Below are 23826 nucleotides of genomic sequence, written 5' to 3' on the forward strand. Positions count from 1 at the left end.
TAAGTCTGGAGCGCTCACCTGAAGAATCCTCCCCGATAGGAGCCTTTGTTAAAGCGCCGCTTGTTGTAGCGCTGCCTGGTGGGGTAGAAGGTGCCGCCGCAGGTAGAGTCCCACTCTCCCCTGCCGCGACCGAAGTCTCCTCGCTGAGGACCTTGGGAGAACTGACGGCCAAACGAGCGTCCCTGGCCTTGTCCGGCCCTGTTGAAAACCCCAGCCTGAAACACATGTTTGATTCCTGCCTGTGCTTTATACAGGGTCATGAAAGTGCCCACGTATTTCGCCACATCTTTGACGAAACGGTCTCCAAAGAGGTTTCCGTCTGCCAAAGGCCCAGGCTCTGCCACCGCCAACTCCGTTAGATTAGAGTCCATGCACATGAGAATGGACTTTCGGCGCTCCGTGGAAATTGCGCAGTTGGCATTACCTAAGAGGCAGATGGCCCTCTGGGTCCAGCCCGCCAACACATGGGAGTCAATGGTGGTTCCCGATTACTGCGCCTCAAGAGCCATCTCCAAGATCTTGGCCAAAGGACCGACCACATCAAGAAGCTTGTCTTGGCACCCTCGCCAAGCACGGTCTAGACCCTTCTTAGGGTCCTTGGCAAACTTTTTAAGGAAAGTTAAGAGGCTGGAATCAATTTCAGGCGTCTCGGCCACCTTGTCTGAAAGATCCGGCCGGGGACATTCAGACTGCAGTCTGTTGCACACCTCCTTGTCAAAACTTTTGCGCAAATTCTCGTGCAGGTACGCCGCCACCTCTGTGGCGGGCAGCCAATCAGAGGACCTAGGATGAACAATGTCCGAGGGGTTAAAGGTAAAGGGAGTAGGAGTTATCTGTGGAGTTTCCACATTCTTGGCCTGCCTAGATTTCCTTTTAGGAGGGGAATCATCCGGGGTGTCAGATTCGGTGGAACCAGGTTCTGAATCGGTATCTTGAACCCTCTCCTTTTCCGTATCCGGGCGCGGAAGTGAATAGTAAGAGGCAGAATGAGGCCAGGGCTTAGGCTGTGTGCCTTCTGACGGAACCCCTGCTGGGGTAGTGAATACATGATGCTTCGCAAACCTCTCCAATTGCCTGGTAATAGGCTTCAACGCAGTCGCCAATGCCTGCTGCACAGTTCCCGGAACTGCCTTCTCCAGGGCCTTGTTGACCGACTCCTGCACGGAAGCGTCCAGGGCCTCAACGATATTTTCCTTGATGGAAGGTGTACCTACTTCCACCTCATATAAGGTGTCATCCTCCTCATAGTGCACCCAATTTTCCATGGTGGAGCCAAATTTATAGACGTACTTGCTCATAAGGCAACAGTAAGGAGGAGTAAAGGGGGTGAGCCAACCCACAGCACAACAGCACAGGTACCTAGCTCCTCAGCAAAAGCTGTGTCCCAATTATTACAGCTCACAGGGCGTAGTGGAGCCAAAAAGAGCAAGGAAAATCCAAAGAGGTGTGCTCCCTCCAGGCCCAGGTCGTTTTTGCAGCCAGTCAGGCGTAAAACAGTGCTCTCCATGGAAATTCCAGACCAGAATAACAAAAACGAAAGAAAAACGACATAAAACCGGGCAGTAGCGACGTGCGTAGCCCAAATCCTACCAAATATAGCCCAATTGGGCTACGCACATGGGAACCTTAACAGAAAGCAAAGGTGACAGGCTCCCAGCACACGGCTAACGAGGGGAGCCTCAGCGCTTATTTCTGCATATAAATATACTCCGCTGAAGGCGAAGCGGTACCTTTGTGCTGGAAGAGGGAGCGCTAAACGCGCTGGGTGCATACACAGCAGCGCGGCCGAGCGCCGCGTCTTCAAGGCAAGGATCGCGATGCACACGCATCGAGCGCCGATCTTGGCAAATCTGGGTCGGTAAAGCCACCAAATTTGAATAATTTAGGATCGCTAATGCTGCCAACGTTGCCGCTCCCAGCGGGAGCCTCACAGCGCCCAGGGCGCGTAACCAAGAAGCGTACACGGCCAAGTACGGAAATCAAGCACAAGGAAACCTTACACAGCAAAGCGGCTCTAGGCGTAAAGTATACATAAACAAAGCGTCGCGAAGCTTGTAAGTAAGATATTCAATACATTACATATCCATTATCGATTGTAAAGGAAGAACGATGTCTGCAACTTAACTTTCTGCGAGAGCAGCAAAGAAAGAGGACAGGTTCCGGTATTGCTGGCTCTTATGGGGCTCTGCAGGAAGTGATGTGGTGTATGCATCATGGGAAATGTAGTTTGTTTTACATAATATAAGTTTTCATTGGCTGCTGTGAGTAGCAATAAATGAGAAAGAGAAGCATAATACGAAGCCTCCGGTCCTGTAATAGAAGTAGTATATTCTGATACCATCGATCATCATGCGTGACCTTAAAAGTGACAGGTCCCCCTTTTGTTGCCCCCGCCCCTCGCTATGTCCTTAAAACAGACATGTGTGTCTGCAAAAGTGACATGTGTGTGTGTGTGTGTCCTTAAAAGTGACGTGTGGCTGCAAAAGTGACAGGTCTGCGAGTCCTTGAAAGTGCCAGCTGCTTGTCCTTAAAAGTGACAGGTCTCAAGCCCGTGGAAATACAAGGATGTTGCACGGGTTTGTGTCAGAGGGTGAGCATGTGTTGAAGTTGGTGTTAGGTTTAAAAGCGGCATATGGTTAGGGTAGTGTAAATTTGGTGACATGACAGTGTACGCAAAACTGCCTGTGTCTAAGAGGGACATGCCAGGGTTTGTTCAAGACATGACAAAAAAAAAAAAAAAAAAAGAGCCGGGCCATGAATGTCACTTCAGGGGGATTTGTGAAAAACGCAGGCAGACAGCCCCCCAGCCCTTTGGTGACACAGCTCCTAGGGGCGGTTTAAAAGAAGAGTTTGTGAAAAGTAATTAAGCACAGATGGAACTGCAAAAGGGTCAAACAAGGAAGCATCTTAAAGTCCTGAAATGTAATTAGCCACATATGTATGGTCAAGGGTCAGGCAGCCCTAAAAAGGTGCCAGTCCTGATTAGCAGATGGTTCCGGATAAGATGAACACAAAAGGATGACCCCTAGGACCAACGAAATGACCTTAAGTGCAGATGCTGCTGCCGCCTAAACCCCCCACCCAAAAAAATATGAGACGTCGTGCATGACAGTAGAGGCCGGTGTACAAGATGATCCCAAAGGTAAGCTCTAAGGACCTGGGGTTGGGAAATGAAACCTCAAATCAATGCACTATCACCCATTAGGAGCCCACTCCCCAAAGGACGGCTTGTATAATTAGCATACCATTCAAAGTATAAAACCCCACAAGCACGTATCTCAAGAACAAAGCACATACAGAGACCACACTTCTGGAACGTTGTATTGGGGAATTGCCGTGGTACAGACTCAGCCAAGGATTTTAAAGGGAATAATGGATCAGAGCAACTTGTCACAGATTGACGCTGCATGCAACAGTTTAAGGGAGGTATGTAAATAAGGTGCTGGATCAGTGATGCAAGCTTATGTTATTTAATGAGTTGGGGAATGTATTTAAGTGAACAAAGCTGCATTTTAAAAGGGGTTTTGGAGCTATGTAGGGAGTTGTTTATATGGTGTTAAATAATGTTTAAGACATTGTGATATGTTGTTTAATATGAATAATGGGGGCTGTGAAACACGGCTACAATTTTGAATCTTTTAAAAGACGCAAAGCACAATGCATTTAATGTGAACAATGGTGTATTTTTAAAAAGATGCTTAACGCTATGTATGCTGATGTTTACGCTGTCTTAATTAATGTTAAATATGGGTGCTGGTAGGATGCTTAATGTGAATAATGATTAGTGTAAAGTATGTTTGGAATGTTAAGTTTTAACAATGTCTAGAAGCATTTTTACATAGTTACCCACTGCTTTAGAGGCCCCATAGTCCGCAAAATCAAAACCCGCAAACAATTTAATATAAATAAAAACTGTTTAGGTACTCACCCAACGGGCGCTGTGTTGATAGTTGTCCAAGACCGATAGGTGTGCAATCCAAAATGCCACAAGGCCACGGATGTGTTCTGGCAGGCACTGTAGGGTTGCTGGGGCTGTGGGGGGCTCGAGCCCCCCGTAAGTTATAATAAAGACCCCTTAGCCCCCTTACGGCAGGCGCTGCTCAGGGGTCTGGTAAGGGCTGGAGGGTTGCTGGTGGGGTGTGTGGGCCTCGAGGCCCCGTAAGATAAAAATAATTGTCCCTGAGGCCGCTTGTGTTCCATGAGCGCTCTGGGGCGTGTGACAACGACGTGCGATGTCTCGCGGCCCCGTTTAAAAAAATAGAAGGCCCCCCACCCCGGAGTCCTCTCTGATCCATACAGAGCTGCGGAGTCTGTGAGGCCTGGGGTGAGTGTCCAACGGCTCCTAGGGGAGGCGTGCACAAGGCCCGACTTGTTTTAAAAAATTGAATCCCCGGAGCCCGCAGGGCGCCATGCGAAGCGTCGGGGGTAGTGAGGCCATGGCTGGGGACACACCTGGGGGCGATGGCACAAGGCCGCCACTGTTTTAAAACGAAAGACCCCGGAGTCCCCCTCTGCTCCATACAGAGCTCTGGGGGTTTGTGAGGCATGGGATGGGTGATCATGTGGCTCCTTGGGGGTCGCGGGCGCGAGGCCTCCGTTGTTTTTTAAATTTAAGCCCCTGGAGCCCGTTGTGCTCCATGCGGAGCTCCGGGGTAAGTGTGTGCCTGTTTGGGGCTCCGACGGCGCCTTGGAGGCGTGGGCGCTGCGACACCGTTTTTTTAAAATATTGAATCCCCTAGAGCACGCTTGGGTACGGCGTTGCTCTGGGAGGGTTTTTGTGCAGGCGTGGTGGGGGTATCAGAGGCATCGGGGCCAATGGGCAGTGCGGGGCGCGATGCCCCGAAGTATACAAAACATAACCCCCCGTGGAGGCCGTGTGGGATGGTGGTGTTCGAGTGCTGCTGCTGCAGCCCCTGAGTCCCAGCCCCTTATGTACCGTGAGGGCGCGCTGGGGTTTGTGGCAGCCGTTGTGCAGTGCTCGCGGCCCACCAGGCAAAATAAATAAATAAGTGCCCCAGAGCCGTCTTAACAAGGGCCCGGCTCTGGGTCTGGTGAGGCGGTGGGGGGGGGGGGCGCTTCATGAGACCCATCCACGGGGATCCCATTGGCGGCGGCGGTGTCATGGCCGACGGGAGTTCCTTCGAGGCATTTGCGAGGGTTCTCCGCGACGTCAGGGGTGTCCCCTGTGATGACATCACGGAGGGGCGGCCTCGGCCCTCGCAAACGCCTGGTGGAAGCTACCGTGACACCCCCCTCCCCCCTCCCTTCCCAGGGCGTTTACAGATAGTTTTTTTATTTAATTGCGTTTTTATATAGCGCGGACATTACCCGTAGGTGTCAGAGCGCTTCACAGTATGAACAGTGATGACACATGAGAAGATAAATTACTAGTGAGCATGTTACAAAAGCAAACGTTATGTTACATGAGGCAATAGTGACAAATGTGCAAGTATCACGAGCAAACAAAATACACGCCGGAGCTGCTGCTTATTTAGCTTATGCAACTACCAGCCAGTGACAAAGCCTATAGGCTGACCTTATGCAATTAACAACCATTGACAAAGCCAATAGGCCTACCTTATGCAACTAACAGCCCGTGACAAAGCCAATAGTCCTGACAATGGTACTTGTTGTATCATATAGCAGGACACACTGTCAGAAACAGTACATGCAAAAAATAAATAAATAAATGAATATATATATATATATATTTTAAAAACGTGAATGGACGCCCATAGCTTAAGGGGTTATTTAGTATAAAGGCATCAGATACCATGATTATTGTTTCCTTTGCTTCATGGTTAAAATGAAATAAATAAATAAATGTCCTGGTAACTCCGGTAATTAATACGCATTTTAGAGAGGGCTATATGATTTTGTCTAGTGGATGCTTTGAGGGTGCATCAAATACCCAGATGTTTCATTTGCAGGCTGTAAAGAATGTGTACAACGCCATAAATGCACAGGTTTTGTTTTCAATTTAGATTATTATGCTTTCCCAAACTTTAACCAACCCTTTTAGATAGGGGTCTGACATGTCATGCCTACAGGTTGTCCACCCATAAACGTTGCAACATATTCCTAGATAATGTATTACATATACCCTGTGTAAGGATGCGTGTCTCTATGTTATGTATATTTGGGTTTTCTAAGCTACATGTAACTGTAATATCCTGCTTATGAGGTGTGGTTTTAAAACAGCCGTTTTTATATTCAACCCAGATGCAGGACCTGCCAGAATTATTCCTCACAGACGACGAAATGCACGCCCTACAGACAGGTATATGTATTTAGAAATGTCTACTTCGGAGTAGTTTGTTACACCTGTATCTTAGACGCTCTGCTTGTCCAATGGTAGTTCTCATGTATGTGTGTTTTTATAGGTCTGGATCCCGAACTACAAAAGATTCTTGAGGATGCACATCGGCGCGGGTGGTCTCAAGACATGTCTCTGAATGTGCTGGATAACCCTGTACTTACAGGTAAATCAAAAAACAAAAAAAAACAAAAAAGCCCTGATTCTTTCAAAGGCCTAAGACTGGGGAAAACACAAACGTGAACTATTAGTCTTCTAGAGTTTCATTTTTTAAATCGACCAGCAGATAACCATGGGGTTTTGCCGTAGCGTCGCTAAAGGCCTCCATGAAGAAGTGTGTGTTTCCGGGGTACATCTGTTTAGCTATGACTGCTATTTGTTGTTTGTCCCGGGGGGTTTTAAATAAAACAAGGTATGAAGCGTTGAGAGCTATAGACCGACTGTTCTTGCCCTTGTAAAACAAGTTCTGTACAATGTAGCATATGCTTAGATTGCGATGATGTGAATATTGCGTAAAAGCTCTCTCTAACTCCGGATGATCACCCCCTTCACGCATAAGGTCATCGACAATGATCATGTTTATATGGGACGGTGGCAGTAGCTCATCATCGTTGAGATTATCTGGTATACCCTCTATAAAACGGATATGTGGGAAACTACGGGACAGGGCTGTATAAAGAGGCTGCCAGCAGGAATATAGCCACACAATGTTATTAGGGGTTTGGGATAAAACAGAGGGCGCATTTTCTAAGAGCTTTTTTATAAAATAGCTCTTACCACAGTTTGAGGGGCCTGCTAACACGCAGGAGAAGGGATGTTGCAAACGGGTGTCCATGGTGTGGGGGGTGTCTTCTCTAATGGCTCTAATAACCATAAGGGATTGTTTTATAGTCCACTGTCAGGATCCTTTTATCAAAAACAACGCGCAGGGTTTTATGTAAGGGCTGCGTTGTAATTTCCCACTTCTTTTTGGATCTGACTATGCATGGTTGGTTCGTTCACAACTATGGTTTTAGCAGTTTCACAATCGGCTGAAGCAGCGTATTCGTGCACCAGATTCTTTAGACTGTCAAAATTGATTTTTAGGGTGTTGCTGACATTTAAGGTTATACCTTTGACCTTCATACACACTTTATTCATGTTTGTGCGGTAGGTGTAGGTCTTAGGTCCTGACGAGACGTATTCTATTATATGCTCACCCTTATCGAGCTCGCTGGTCAAATCACCCAGATAATCCCCAAGAGGTGGGTCTTCATCCCCTGGTTTACTCAGAAAAATCACTGAGTCGGTATCGTGATACAGACAGCGGTCCTGGAGTTTATCCATAACCCTGTAGAGCTCTAGACGGGCGTGGGCTGTAGTGAAACAGGCTATGAAGATATTTATGTTGTTACACGTTGTGGGGTATGCTTTTGTGTATTTCCAACACACTGCCGCTGTCTCGTCATCGATAAAATTACAGCTGGACACCTCATAACAGGGGGCAAATAGGTACTTAAACAGCTCGTCCGGATCTGTTATTATGGTCGTATTTGATAGGTTTGTACGCTGTGCGAATTTTCCCCATAAGGAGTTGAGGCAGAGTTTAGCTAACTGGCGATGGGCTGGGTTGACCTCTATCAAATGGGGTCGTAAATGTATACCCTCGTGAGCATAGTAGTCATCGATGTATTTCTGCTTTGCATCCTGACTAGTACACCATTCGGGATACCCTGAGGCCTCCTGTTTGTCTCTGAGAAACAGATTAATGTACGGGGCAAAGAGCCGAGTCGTGGTCCTCTTAAAATGCCACACCTCGTGTATCCTCCCGAGCCTGTAACCTTTCTCTAAGGCCACTTCGACCTCGATGCTGCACCAGGTCCCTGTGAGCATCCTTTGTTCCTCGGTGTGACTGCAACCACCGGTCTCTTTAAGCAATGCGCATGTACGACAGAGGGGGAACATCAGCTTACCATCGACTCTGTAGGGTAACACTGGAAAGTAAAGCTGCCTTGGCGGATAGATTTCACATTTAACTAGCCCAAAGTATTCCGAAAGGGGCTTAAAGTCTCTATATATGATGGTCGGATGTCCTAAGGGGTATACCTTCATTTTGTTTACAAAGGGGTACAGGCTGGTGAAATCATAGTAGTGTATTTTCTCACCCTCACCCGTGGCCCTGTACAGTTGTATGGCGTTTGTACGGCCTCCGAATAAGGCATTGCGGGGTTCCAGGGGTTCTGGTAAATCACGACTCTGAAGGTAAGAGATGAGTTCGGTGTCGGTTGTTAAAATCTCTAACCACTCGTGCTCCCATAGAACCCTCATAGCAAATCCACATTTTTTAACATACTGGGCCTTCATCAGAGTACGTCGGTGTATGTGTTCAAATTTGGCACCCAGAAGTTTGTTAAACTCGTGGGGCTTGTAACACTGAGGGCAGCCGTGGTAAAAACAGCCGTTGTATTCAAAGGCCGTCGGCACACCGTTAATTACAGCGTACCCATCCAGGTAATAGGGCCCCAACCTGTATTCACCACCCTGCAGGGCGTGTTGAATATGTACGTCTTCCTTCTCAGAGATGTACATGAGCCACCTGATCGAGGGGGTTGAATAACGTTTCTGTTTACCGTTATAGAGGTCTGGCGGCACTAGAGCGATACTTTGAGGTCTTAAAAACATGTGTTTGTAGATGGACATACACATGGATGCCAAAGTGATGTTTTGAAAAGGGTCTATGTATTCGACCTCTTTTATCATTGGAGCCATCTTCGGTTTCAAGACCCGACTTTTCTTTGTCATTTGAGGTTTCTTAGGCTTCAGCATTCTGACTTTCTTAGTCATCACCACCACAGCGTCTCTGAAGAGGTTACACGCTTGGCGCAGGATCATTACATCAGCCTGACAATAAGCTTTCAACTCTGTTTGAAAATGAAACTCTTTTTCACGGTTTTCAGAGTACCATTGTAGAAAGCTCTCTTTCTCGGCGGGCATCATATATTGAACCCCGTAACTGTCAGGAGTTGGCATGGGTCCCACATAATTCTGGTTTGCCCATGTGTTAAAAAAGTGTGGAAAATAGCCCTTACACCCTGGGAAACCAAAGGCTTTTGGCAGCTTGCTCAATTTCATGGGTAGGAAATTCAGAGTGTCTATAAACCTTATTTGTAAATGTCCGACTGTTAACAACATCAGCTTTGAACCCTGAGTAATGAGTTCTACTTGCACCTTTTCACGAATCATATTTTGTAAAATAAAGAATGAGTCGTAGGCTTTTGAGTTGTGGGCCAGCATAGTATACCCTTTGAATTTGGTTTGAATGAAAGTGTTAAGGAAATCACCAACGCACGTTCGGCCTTCAAACTCCCAGCTGTCGTCGGAAGTTAGATGGTGTGCGTAAATATAGTTAGGTTGGTGTACACCCGTCTCCTGTGTACACTCTATATCAAACACTATGTAGGCTTCGGTTTTGGTCTGGGGCTGGCCTTTAACCATGTAGCAACGATGGTTGGTACCCGCCACATAAGACGTATGGCATCGGGGGCATTTCATACCTTTACATTTGTGATCAGAAGCCACATACCGACCACACTCAAAACAATCCAATTTAGGGGTGCATTTAACAGCTTTCTTATGGATTGTCAAACAGTCTTGAGAGCGACAAAACAGTTTACAGGTGCGACACCTCACCTTCAGGGCGGTATCTACGACACAACCATCCCTCTGACACATCTTACAGTGCATTTCACACTGATGACGGTCCTTAGTGCTGTATATATGGTCGCAGTGGGTGCACGCATACTTGACACCCAGAAAACCTTTAAGGTTTAAGATCCCGTAAAAGTGATTTTCGTGGTGAAGCACATATACGGTCTTGTTTCTCACAGGGATGCCTGTTGTAAAGTACTTCCAAGAGCCATTGTGATAATGAACTTTCACCGTCACAGAGAAATAGTTCTCAAAAAGACCTATATCGCCAAAGCCGACCATACGGTCGGGAGGTATTTCAAGAACCTCATGGGCTTCAGCCGCTCTAGACATGATGACCGCGTCGGTGGTGTTACGCCCCATCAGCAGACCTACGATGCTGGCCGCCAGACACATGTTGCTTGCATCGTTGTTAAAGTCGAGCAGCCAACGTTGTTTCTTACCAATTATCTTACTGTATAGCACGCTCTTTAAAGGTCTGGAAACACCCCCCTCACGACCCCGGACAATGAGGGCTATGACTCGGAAAGTGCCATAGGCGACTAGTTCAGTCTTACTCTGTAAAAGCCTCGAAAGGTTTTCTAAAAATCCCACAGCGTCAAACACATCTCGGGACCTCTTTTTGGTGAACAACGGACTGTCAAAACCTTGTCCCTGGAAACGTAGTTGGAAAAAATCATTAGGACCCACATCGCGTAACAACCTTTCTATGAGCGTTTGCACCGCCTGATGTATAGCTAAAACACCCTGATCGGAGGACCTTATCTGGTGAAGGTTAGCAAACCTAAACTCCTCGTAGTGCTCGACGGCATTAAATCTCTCTACATCACGCCTGTAGCTTCGAACGCTCTCTAAATATACTACCTCTGATTCCTCATCTTGAGGTAGTTGACTTGCTGGGGAGCTTGTTGCAGTATCGTATTGGGGATTCTGTTCCAATGGGGGCTTAGGGCCCCTTTTAAATACCCGTCTAGCACATATTCTGGCTTTCTTCAGTTTACTTATTAAAAGCCGTCGCTGCTTAGCGCTATTAGCCCATTTTTGTTTTTTACGGGGCCATGCTTTTCGAGGTAGCCGGCCCCCGCCTACTTGAACAGTCTGGGCTGTGCCTAGGGGCTCTGAACTCACGGCTGCCTCTGCTACAGACTCACCCCGAGGGTCATCTATGCGTTCCTTATGACGGAGTGTTGGCTGTTGTTCAGACGTAGCTTGTGAAACGGTGTGACGGTGTTCTATGTACTCTTTACGCCTGAGTAACCGTAAGAAGTGTAGGGACTTTGTCAGTAGTGTTTGTACTTTACCGAGGTATTTTGATGTGAGGGTTCTTTTGTTAAAACCAGAGGCCCTGGCATTCTTCAGGGTGTGTAGCTGCCCTAGTCACGTCTGTATACGCCATATGTCCGATCCGGCTTCCTGACACGTTTGGAGGATTATCCTTTTACAAATGTCAACCCTTTGCAGTATCTTCTGCTGGGTCTCCACCATGACCCTGTCACCACTACCCCCCAACCCCAATTTTAAGGTTGCGGTGTTCGCCTGGCGTTTTAACTTCCTGACAGCCATTTGTATATCCTTTACATACGCGTCTAGTACAGGTTTAGGGTTTACAGAGTCATATTGCGGAGGGGCAGGGATGAATACCGGGTTTGGCTGTATAACATCCTTTAACACCACAGTGTCCTGTCTAACGCCTCCACCACCATCACCCTTCTGTAACTGAGGTCCTGGGGGTATCCTAGAAACAGGATCCCAGTGCGAGCACCCCGGAGCGCTTGGTGAAGGGACCTCGTTAGAGGCCACCTCCATACTCTGATTTGACCAATCATCCCAACCCGTACTGCTATGGGTGTATATAGTTGGGGGGGATACAGGGTTTACACACCCCGAGGGGCTTGTTGGGTCGTATGCACCCTCCGGGGTTGCAGGTGACATGGGGCACGGTGAGTGTAAATGCCTGTCGTAATAATAAAGGGTGCTACCGTCTAAGACATTGGCCGTGAGGGTGTCTGGCGTATGTGTAAATGATAGCTGCAAAACCCCAGTGTCTGTGTTAGAGAACCCCCCGGACGCTGCTTCTGACGGTCTAGCAAATGTGTCTACAGAACAGGTCATTGTCTCGGGACACACCATACTGCCGGTGTAAGGGGCTCCTAAAGGTTTCCCCTTGTCACCCACATGGTCTCTAAACTCAGACGGCGCTACTACAGAAGGTTCCAGGGTTTGGGTTATGGGGCATTCCTCTACAGACGCCATCCGTTTTATTTTTGAAGCTATAGAGGTCTTCAGAGGGTGGGATGGGTGCTGCGGTGTAACAGGATTGACTAAGGACCCTTCCGGTGCTTCTACTTGTAACGCCTGGACCCCTTGTTTATTCTTAAGATATTTTCTTGAGAGCCGGTTGACTTTAGGGGTTTGGGGTTGTAAAAGAGCTTCTGCAGGTGTCGTTACAAACGGTGGTTCCTTAGAGAGTTCAGGTGTATCTGGTTCAGTCACCTGCTTAACAACATTTTTTAATGAGAGATCTAAAGGAGTCTTTAAGGGTTCGGGGGTCAGAGGTTTCTTGCTGAGGTCTAAAGGGTCTGCTAGGGACTCCACGACCAACGACTTCTTCTTGAGGTTTAAAGGACCTGATTGGGTTAATGAGTTCAGCTGTTTCTTCGCAGGAGCAGGTTTGCTTGAGATATGCTTCCCTTTTGAGGGCTTGAGAGGGTTCAGATACATAGCGGATGCGTCAGTTCCCCGTCGTATGTGGGTGTAGTATGTGTAGATCTTATTCTGGCGTACACGCCTACTCACACCTTTTGCCGCAGGCCTGGTGTTCAGCACAGTCTTTGTTATATCCGTCAACGTTTTTGTCGCTCTCTCAACCTTATACGTATCTTCACCACTGTTCTTTTGAACGGCTCCTAGAATGTAACATAAAAAATATATATATATATATATTAGAACAATAAGGATCCCGTATAGGATCCCGTATAAGCTGTTTACATTACCCTGCGTAGTACACCTGGTGCTACATTACGGTGGACCCCTTTGTTTGAATACAACCCGAGAGATCGTTTTTCACACTTTTTTTTTTGTAAAAACACACCTTTTATACGGCTTTTCCCAGCTCCTTTCTTTGTCAGGGGACCGTCTTTAGATGCTGAGGATTTTCTTTTCCCAGGCCTTTCTTTTGGGTGCTGCGACGTCTCTTGCACAAACATGACATCAGGGGACCCTGTACAGGGATAAAATAATCATATTTGTAGTATAAACCAGGCCTTAGCATGCTCCACTGAGGAGCGTTCCTATAGTTCACGTTTGTGTTTTCCCCAGTCTTAGGCCTTTGAAAGAATCAGGGCTTTTTTATTTATTTATTTGTAAAAACACACCTTTTATATGGCTTTTCCCCGCTCCTTTGTCAGGGGACCGTCTTTAGATGCTGAGGATTTTCTTTTCCCAGGTCTTTCTTTTGGGTGCTGCGACGTCTCTTGCACAAACACGACATCAGGGGACCCTGTACAGGGAAAAATAATCATATTTGTAGTATAAACCAGGCCTTAGCATGCTCCTCTGAGGAGCGTTCCTATAGTTCACGTTTGTGTTTTCCCCAGTCTTAGGCCTTTGAAAGAATCAGGGCTTTTTTTTTTTTTCTTTTTTTTTTATTTACCTGTAAGTACAGGGTTATCCAGCACATTCAGAGACATGTCTTGAGACCACCCGCGCCGATGTGCATCCTCAAGAATCTTTTGTAGTTCGGGATCCAGACCTATAAAAACACACATACATGAGAACTACCATTGGACAAGCAGAGCGTGTAAGATACAAGTGTAACAAACTACTCCGAAGTAGACATTTCTAAATACATATACCTGTCTGTAGGGCGTGCATTTCGTCGTCTGTGAGGAATAATTCTGGCAGGTCCTGCATCTGGGTTGAATATAAAAACGGCTGTTTTAAAACCACACCTCATAAGCAGGATATTACAGTTACATGTAGCTTAGAAAACCCAAATATACATAACATAGAGACACGCATCCTTACACAGGGTATATGTAATACATTATCTAGGAATATGTTGCAACGTTTATGGGTGGACAACCTGTAGGCATGACATATCAGACCCCTAGCTAAAAGGGTTGGTTAAAGTTTGGGAAAGCATAAAAATCTAAATTGAAAACAAAACCTGTGCATTTATGGCGTTGTACACATTCTTTACAGCCTGCAAATGAAACATCTGGGTATTTGATGCACCCTCAAAGCATCCACTAGACAAAATCATATAGCCCTCTCTAAAATGCGTATTAATTACCGGAGTTACCAGGACATTTATTTATTTATTTCATTTTAACCATGAAGCAAAGGAAACAATAATCATGGTATCTGATGCCTTTTTACTAAATAACCCCTTAAGCTATGGGCGTCCATTCACGTTTTTAAAATATATATATATATATATATATATATATATATTCATTTATTTATTTATTTTTTGCATGTACTGTTTCTGACAGTGTGTCCTGCTATATGATACAACAAGTACCATTGTCAGGACTATTGGCTTTGTCACGGGCTGTTAGTTGCATAAGGTAGGCCTATTGGCTTTGTCAATGGTTGTTAATTGCATAAGGTCAGCCTATAGGCTTTGTCACTGGCTGGTAGTTGCATAAGCTAAATAAGCAGCAGCTCCGGCGTGTATTTTGTTTGCTCGTGATACTTGCACATTTGTCACTATTGCCTCATGTAACATAACGTTTTGAAGTGACCTGGTTCCATAGGATGATGTGACACAGCAGACGTAGCCAGTATATATCTTTAGGTTATTTATTAAGATAGTAAAGTCCATTGTATAGCCCCACCAGGAGCAGCCTGCTAGCTGCTCAGCCCATCCTCTCAACTGTCTCTCTCACACACACCAACATTCTAGTCAGGTCATCATTCCACATGGAACACTCACACTGGCTGAGCAGCTAGTTACAATATACAGGAGAACAGTAAACCTTATATGAAGATACTACAATATCTCCCTTCTTTCCAATTGACAATAAATAAAGAACACTAAAAGTAGATAGTAACTAAACACAAAATATAAACAAAAGATAAATAGTCCAAAACCCAAGGGTAAGATGAATTAAACATACCACAAAAGGGAACCAGACTATAAAACGAAAGGAAAAGGATAAGAAAAGGATGAATAATAAGAATGAACTATCACCATCCTCCTATTATATTAAGAATTTAAAGAAAACATTAAACTCACACACAATCCCTAACCTCCTCCTTTAATGAGACACAAAAAAAACGTTAAACTACCAGACGGAGATAGAAAAAGCACCACATAAGATACATAAAGGAGAAAAACCCTAAAACAAACTATAAAATGTATTGGAACCCAATACGACTTACATAGGTGGACCCAACCCCCCCTATACACTGAGTAGTTAATGGGATTAACCCAACACTAAAACGTAGGTGGGACTATTACCCCCTAAACACTGAATACTAGGTGGGACTAACACCCCCTAAACACGAAGTATATGGGACTAACACCCATTACTAACTTAATAGGTGGGACTAACACCCCCTAAACACTAAGTATATGGGACTAACACCCATTACTAATATAATAGGTGGGACTAACACCCCCTATGCACCGACAAGAGAGTCACAGCATGACCATCACACAGATTCGTAGACAATGTGCATCACAAAGTGACTAATACAAACTACACGACCAACACAAAAAATGAAAATGGTACAAAATCAGAACACCACCATAAGTATGCAAAAACATTCTCACTAGAAGTGCAGTAATAAACTGTGACCAAAACCATTCTCACTAGTAGTGCAATATTAAACTGTGACCCGCCGGTGAGCGATCTCTCACCCGAGTAGTGAGACACTGGGTACACTCTCATATCATTAAATTATTAAAACCATAGCATGTTAAATAACCATAGTCATAGGTGTGCCTGTCACCGTGAAGATAGACAGGCATGCAACAGTTCTTGGTGACAATCCAGATGAAAGAACTCCGAACCGATACAATGTCAGTAGACAGACATAAGCGCTTGAAAGTAACAAGGGACTTGGCAGCACAACAAAGTACTTTGCAGGAGATCAAAATGCTGTGCAGCAGACAACATGCCCACCGAGAACGAAAACGAGCCTGGGCAGTAAGACAACAAAAGAAACTCACCACGAAGAATGTAGGCACTGTTCAGTGACAGAAAAAGAAAGTCAAACTTCTTAATGTTGAAACTGAAAAGAGTCCGGTTTAGGATGACCGGTTTACTGAAAAGAAGAATACTTTGCCCAAAACGAGCGCACTGAAGACAAAAGGCCAGCGTCGAATGTCCGTTGACTTGGGTCAACTAAATAAACGATGAAAACTGAAAAAGCGGACACTTGGGGAAGAGATCCTCACGTTGCGACGCAGACATAACTTTATTGAGCATTCAAATGAACAATGGTTGGCAGGTTGCTGTAGGACACCATAGGAAGACACGAATATGCAAAGTAAAAAATGCCTGGATCCGCCAACTCCAATATGGCGGGACGCACAAAAGACGCATGCCGGGTGGCTTACGGCGCGCACCTGCTTCAAAACGCACAAATGCAGCTCCGAACACCAAAAGAGCACAAGACGTCATGGAAGCTTGAAGAGAGGCTCCGCGCGACATTGATGATGGTAAGTTGCGCGAGCCAATTTGAATTTTTAAACGATGCACATCCGTCTTGGCAACTGACCCCGCAACCAAACCCAAAACAATTGAATATGTCCTTAAAACTCTCTATGGTCACAGTGCAAGTGACCACCCCATCTCGCAGAGACTCTGCGAACAAAACTGCAACAACCGTTAAAGCGTCAGTAGAAAAACCAAACAGGCAGTGGCACAAGAGACTCTCACATAGGTTCAGCGCTCTCACGAAGGAGCATTAGAAATCCAACATCCAATGTAGTTCAGAGTCAATAACCTCGCACTTGTTCCCAAAACACAGGCAGTCACCAATTACCTTGTCCACAGAGGCACATTGTCCTTTAGTACTTGGGACCTTGAAGTTGGTTGTTGTACCAATCACGATCCTCAAATGGCCCTCCACAGACCAACACAGAAGTGGGGACGCCTCTTCCCAGTAGCACATCTGAATTTGGGCTCTGGGTACGCAAGAGCCCTGACACGCCGTTGCTCCTCCTCTTGTCAGGGACAAAGGAACCTCCTCAGCTCACGAAGACGGTCAAACGGACTTCTCCCACGCATAAGTCTGTTCACCACGAAAACTGAAGACTTGTTGCACCTCATGGACACTTAAAGTTGCTCCTCCCAAGACGCTCTTCCCCACACAAACAAAGGGGAACTACACTTCTTTTACATTGACCGTGACACAAACTGGAGAGAAACCTCACACTCGTTGCTCCAGTGAAGAACTCCTCTTCATTGTACCTGAGGAACTTGTCTTGATTTAGACACTCTCCCAATGTAAATCAACACGAACACCTCTTCCAGGGTAACAGCAGCCTTGAAGAAGGAAAGTCCAGCAGGAACTGGCACACAGAGGTTAGAGCGACCGGTGTTGTGGTCACTGGTGGGGCAGCAGCCTTCAAAAGACACCAAACTTGGTCGCGGAGACATCCACAAAAAGGCTCTGGGACACAACACCTTGAAATAGACACAGTGCTGCACTCAGGAACAACTTGCAGCTCCACTCCTCACTCCACCTGGCACACAGAGGTTTGGGCGACCGGTGTTGTGGTCACTGGTGGGGCTCACGGTGCCAGGTAGTTCCGCTAGATGAGGAGTTTCTTTTCTTTGAGTCAACATCTTCAAGTCACACTAGATCAGTTACAGACCAGTCTATTCAGGTTACACGCACGGTTTCTTTAGTCCAACTCGTCGCCAATTGAAGTGACCTGGTTCCATAGGATGATGTGACACAGCAGACGTAGCCAGTATATATCTTTAGGTTATTTATTAAGATAGTAAAGTCCATTGTATAGCCCCACCAGGAGCAGCCTGCTAGCTGCTCAGCCCATCCTCTCAACTGTCTCTCTCACACACCAACATTCTAGTCAGGTCATCATTCCACATGGAACACTCACACTGGCTGAGCAGCTAGTTACAATATACAGGAGAACAGTAAACCTTATATGAAGATACTACACGTTTGCTTTTGTAACATGCTCACTAGTAATTTATCTTCTCATGTGTCATCACTGTTCATACTGTGAAGCGCTCTGACACCTACGGGTAAAGTCCGCGCTATATAAAAACGCAATTAAAATAAAAAAACTATCTGTAAACGCCCTGGGCTGGGAAGGGAGGGGGGTGTCACGGTAGCTTCCACCAGGCGTTTGCGAAGGCCGAGGCCGCCCCTCCGTGATGTCATCACAGGGGACACCCCTGACGTCGCGGAGGACCCTCGCAAATGCCTCGAAGGAACTCCCGTCGGCCATGACACCGCCGCCGCCAATGGGATCCCCGTGGATGGGGCTCATGAAGCGCCCCCCCCACCGCCTCACCAGACCCAGAGCCGGGCCCTTGTTAAGACGGCTCTGGGGCACTTATTTATTTATTTTTGCCTGGTGGGCCGCGAGCACTGCACAACGGCTGCCACAAACCCCAGCGCGCCCTCACGGTACATAAGGGGCTGGGACTCAGGGGCTGCAGCAGCAGCACTCGAACACCACCATCCCACACGGCCTCCACGGGGGGTTATGTTTTGTATACTTCGGGGCATCGCGCCCCGCACTGCCCATTGGCCCCGATGCCTCTGATACCCCCACCACGCCTGCACAAAAACCCCCCCAGAGCAACGCCGTACCCAAGCGTGCTCTAGGGGATTCAATATTTTTTAAAAACGGTGTCGCAGCGCCCACGCCTCCAAGGCGCCGTCGGAGCCCCAAACAGGCACACACTTACCCCGGAGCTCCGCATGGAGCACAGCGGGCTCCGGGGGCTTAAATTTAAAAAACAACGGAGGCCTCGCGCCCGCGACCCCCAAGGAGCCACATGATCACCCAACCCATGCCTCACAAACCCCCAGAGCTCTGTATGGAGCAGAGGGGGACTCCGGGGTCTTTCGTTTTAAAACAGTGGCGGCCTTGTGCCATCGCCCCCAGGTGTGTCCCCAGCCATGGCCTCACTACCCCCGACGCTTCGCATGGCGCCCTGCGGGCTCCGGGGCTTCAATTTTTTAAAACAAGTCGGGCCTTGTGCACGCCTCCCCTAGGAGCCGTTGGACACTCACCCCAGGCCTCACAGACTGCGCAGCTCTGTATGGATCAGAGAGGACTCCGGGGTGGGGGGCCTTCTATTTTTTTAAACGGGGCCGCGAGACATCGCACGTCGTTGTCACACGCCCCAGAGCGCTCATGGAACACAAGCGGCCTCAGGGACAATTATTTTTATCTTACGGGGCCTCGAGGCCCACACACCCCACCAGCAACCCTCCAGCCCTTACCAGACCCCTGAGCAGCGCCTGCCGTAAGGGGGCTAAGGGGTCTTTATTATAACTTACGGGGGGCTCGAGCCCCCCACAGCCCCAGCAACCCTACAGTGCCTGCCAGAACACATCCGTGGCCTTGTGGCATTTTGGATTGCACACCTATCGGTCTTGGACAACTATCAACACAGCGCCCGTTGGGTGAGTACCTAAACAGTTTTTATTTATATTAAATTGTTTGCGGGTTTTGATTTTGCGGACTCTGGGGCCTCTAAAGCAGTGGGTAACTATGTAAAAATGCTTCTAGACATTGTTAAAACTTAACATTCCAAACATACTTTACACTAATCATTATTCACATTAAGCATCCTACCAGCACCCATATTTAACATTAATTAAGACAGCGTAAACATCAGCATACATAGCGTTAAGCATCTTTTTAAAAATACACCATTGTTCACATTAAATGCATTGTGCTTTGCGTCTTTTAAAAGATTCAAAATTGTAGCCGTGTTTCACAGCCCCCATTATTCATATTAAACAACATATCACAATGTCTTAAACATTATTTAAAACCATATAAACAACGCCCTACATAGCTCCAAAACCACTTTTAAAATGCAGCTTTGTTCACTTAAATACATTCCCCAACTCATTAAATAACATAAGCTTGCATCACTGATCCAGCACCTTATTTACATACCTCCCTTAAACTGTTGCATGCAGCGTCAATCTGTGACAAGTTGCTCTGATCCATTATTCCCTTTAAAATCCTTGGCTGAGTCTGTACCACGGCAATTCCCCAATACAACGTTCCAGAAGTGTGGTCTCTGTATGTGCTTTGTTCTTGAGATACGTGCTTGTGGGGTTTTATACTTTGAATGGTATGCTAATTATACAAGCCGTCCTTTGGGGAGTGGGCTCCTAATGGGTGATAGTGCATTGATTTGAGGTTTCATTTCCCAACCCCAGGTCCTTAGAGCTTACCTTTGGGATCATCTTGTACACCGGCCTCTACTGTCATGCACGACGTCTCATATTTTTTTGGGTGGGGGGTTTAGGCGGCAGCAGCATCTGCACTTAAGGTCATTTCGTTGGTCCTAGGGGTCATCCTTTTGTGTTCATCTTATCCGGAACCATCTGCTAATCAGGACTGGCACCTTTTTAGGGCTGCCTGACCCTTGACCATACATATGTGGCTAATTACATTTCAGGACTTTAAGATGCTTCCTTGTTTGACCCTTTTGCAGTTCCATCTGTGCTTAATTACTTTTCACAAACTCTTCTTTTAAACCGCCCCTAGGAGCTGTGTCACCAAAGGGCTGGGGGGCTGTCCGCCTGCGTTTTTCACAAATCCCCCTGCAGTGACATTCATGGCCCGGCTCTTTTTTTTTTTTTTGTCATGTCTTGAACAAACCCTGGCATGTCCCTCTTAGACACAGGCAGTTTTGCGTACACTGTCATGTCACCAAATTTACACTACCCTAACCATATGCCGCTTTTAAACCTAACACCAACTTCAACACATGCTCACCCTCTGACACAAACCCGTGCAACATCCTTGTATTTCCATGGGCTTGAGACCTGTCACTTTTAAGGACAAGCAGCTGGCACTTTCAAGGACTCGCAGACCTGTCACTTTTGCAGCCACACGTCACTTTTAAGGACACACACACACACACGTCACTTTTGCAGACACACATGTCACTTTTAAGGACATAGCGAGGGGCGGGGGCAACAAAAGGGGGACCTATCACTTTTAAGGACACGCATGATGATCGATGGTATCAGAATATACTACTAATAGAATAAGAACTCAGCACAACCTGGCTGGCGTAAGCCGCATTGAACTGAATATAATTCATCCCTGTCCAATATGGCCACTGCATATGATGTCACAAACAACGGCATCTTAACGGGAGCCAACAGCGTTGCAGTGCAGGAAGCAAGTGTGCATGCTAGGGGGCGTATTCTAGCAACAAGCGGCCATGGTGGCTGAGCTTACTGGATGATAGGGTGCCGAATCCTAGCAACGTCAGAGCCACAGGGGTGCGCAGGCATGCGCAGGGTGATTACTCAAAACTTCTGTGCATCAGCAGTCGCGCCCCCTCACTGGCAGGATTGACGGTGCAGCACGGACCATAGGGAACAATGTCAGTCCTGTGCTGATACAGCAGAATCCGCAGAGCAATGTCAAAAATATGAAAGCAGCTAATGTCCTGCGAAGGTGCCGAAACAGCGTTGATGGGCGAGAGCAAGGGCTATCACCAAATATAGTAAGTAGACCCCCAGATGCAGCTGATTAACAAGCATTTGCAATGCAATAGGTCTCGCAATTGTGATATTTTGTGCTATTGGTTTTGTAAATGCCAATGCCTTTTATTTGTGTTTAAAAAACCGGAACCTCTACCAACTGGATTTATATTCCAGTAGACACAGCATCTGGATAAATGGTTAAAAATCTCCCACTGAAAATCTCGGTGTGGATTGTCCCCCACCCAGTGCTTTAAATGGGCCGGTACTCACCGGTACTGAGTACCGGCACTTCTGAATTTTCTGGCCCTCAGTACCGGCACTTCTCATTCGCCAGGGAGAGTACTGGTACCCTAGTAGATGGCACTGCAGGCTCCGGTATTTATCTCCTCTAGCACAGGGCAGATGCCGCTCTGCTTTTCAGGAGCTTGTAAGAGCGCCAAGCCTCCTGCAGAGTCCCTGCTGGAGATTCCAGCAGCGCCTGTGTGAATGGCCTGAGCCTGCAGGGGGCAGAGGGCTTGCCGTGCGTCACGCTGTGACTAACAGTGCAGGGTCTAGACAGACCCTTCACTGTCGATCATGTGCCCGAGGACTATTCCGCTGAAAGTGCTTTAGCCTCACCCCGCCCCTCTCCATCAGGTGTGTCAATGGGTTGGGACGGGCAGTCAGTCAGTAATCCAGGCTTATTTTAGGATATTGATTGCACTGGCCATTCTAAAGCAGTGGCAGCCCAACAAAATCCTTTACCTTCGCCAAAGCCGGTTTTCTTTTCAGCTTTTTGTTCAGGACAGGAGCTACTTCTCTTTGTGGACGGTATTTCAGATAAAAATACCAGATATTTGAGTATTCAAATCATGAATCGTCTCAGAAATTGTATTTTAACACACATTTCTGTAAAGTCAAATCTGGTGCATTTCTTAACTTTAGTTTTACAGACGGCAAATTTAGGGGATGAGTACAGCATTCAGGGGTGAACAGGAGACAAGTATGGAAAAACCAGGGAGAAAATGTAAGACTTGTGGAGAGTAAGCAAAAGGTGGGAGGAAGAGGAGCAGAACTAGTGAGAAGTTTATAGGCTGGGTGAAGATTAGAGGCAAGTGAAGAGAAAAGGGAGAGAATCAGGACACTCAGTAGATTTTAGAGGGAATGTGGAGAGAGAGAGAGATAGTGCGTGTGTGTGCAGCTTGAGAGCATATAGTATTGTGCCACATAACAGCATGGCATTAAGAAGCAGCAAATATTACAAAACGATAAACTGTTCACATATCAGCCTTTTTGGGTTTCATTTTGTGTAATGAGTTAACCTGTTTCGGTTACATAAACACATTTCTCATGTGTTTTTCATAGTTGCTGCAACTGATATAGAAGTGATTATGTATCGTCATATGTTGCCCTAAGCCCCGCCCATAGCCCCGCCCACTCACCACGCCTCTAGCTCATATTAATGAGTACCTCCACTTATTTTTTCCCCATTTAAAGCACTGCCCCCACCCCCACCCCGATGTGCGTCTGGTCAGAGTGTATCAACATACACTGCGATTCAATTCATTGTAAAGTAACATTTGACAACACATTATGAAGGACCTATCACTGAGCTAACAATAAACGTGCTCGGACTATTTGGGGAATATTTAAGGCATGGCTGAGCGGACCTTTGTGACGCAAGCAAAAAGTAAACAAAAGTAGATATGAAGTGTTCATTACCGTAGGATGAGGTCATTTGCTGTTTAATGAACTGGGCGTAAATCTTGAAGACGCTACATTTAAAGGTAAGATAGCAAATGACCGTTCCGATTTCGGGAACCACACTATTTTCCCCCTATGCCAGCATTAATTTGTCTGCGCTCGGAATCAGGCGTTGCTGCAGCGAGGTGGTAAAAAACATACATTGATTGAGTGGTGCTTTCCAAAGATGCTTGAACATAAAATTGATTCTGCCAAAGAACGCCGTGAATTATGAAGGCAAATGGCGCCAAAGTCACAAGTTCCTGGCTGTGTCAGCGGAGAAGTGAGAAAGTCCTCCAGCTCCACAGTGGGCAAGGTCACATGTGGCAGTGCTATGCGACGCCTGCAAACAATCTATCGTGCATCTAAAACTTGTACCTAACACTACCCAGGTGTGTCCAGCACAAAAGAAGACACCA

General features: G+C 46.7%; 1 protein-coding gene and 1 long non-coding RNA gene across 2 annotated transcripts; both read right to left on the reverse strand.

The window, feature by feature from the left end:
* Window positions 1–488: 488 nt before the first annotated feature.
* LOC146870816 (uncharacterized) lies at window positions 489–12724 on the reverse strand. The gene is made up of 4 exons (XM_085644620.1): window positions 12084–12724; window positions 9128–11252; window positions 6670–6761; window positions 489–783 (listed from the first exon to the last, which is right to left on the reverse strand). The coding sequence occupies exons 1-4, from the start codon at window positions 12722–12724 to the stop codon at window positions 489–491; spliced, it is 3153 nt and encodes a 1050-aa protein (XP_085500746.1).
* Window positions 12725–12806: 82 nt separating this feature from the next.
* On the reverse strand, window positions 12807–13756 carry LOC146870817 (uncharacterized). The gene is made up of 4 exons (XR_014959455.1): window positions 13656–13756; window positions 13378–13502; window positions 13095–13223; window positions 12807–12909 (listed from the first exon to the last, which is right to left on the reverse strand). It is a non-coding gene; the product is annotated as an uncharacterized LOC146870817 (long non-coding RNA).
* Between the last annotated feature and the right edge of the window lie 10070 nt (window positions 13757–23826).

This window comes from Triturus cristatus, chromosome 1_1 (genome assembly GCF_964204655.1).
Source record: "Triturus cristatus chromosome 1_1, aTriCri1.1, whole genome shotgun sequence".
Classification (NCBI taxonomy): domain Eukaryota; kingdom Metazoa; phylum Chordata; class Amphibia; order Caudata; family Salamandridae; genus Triturus; species Triturus cristatus.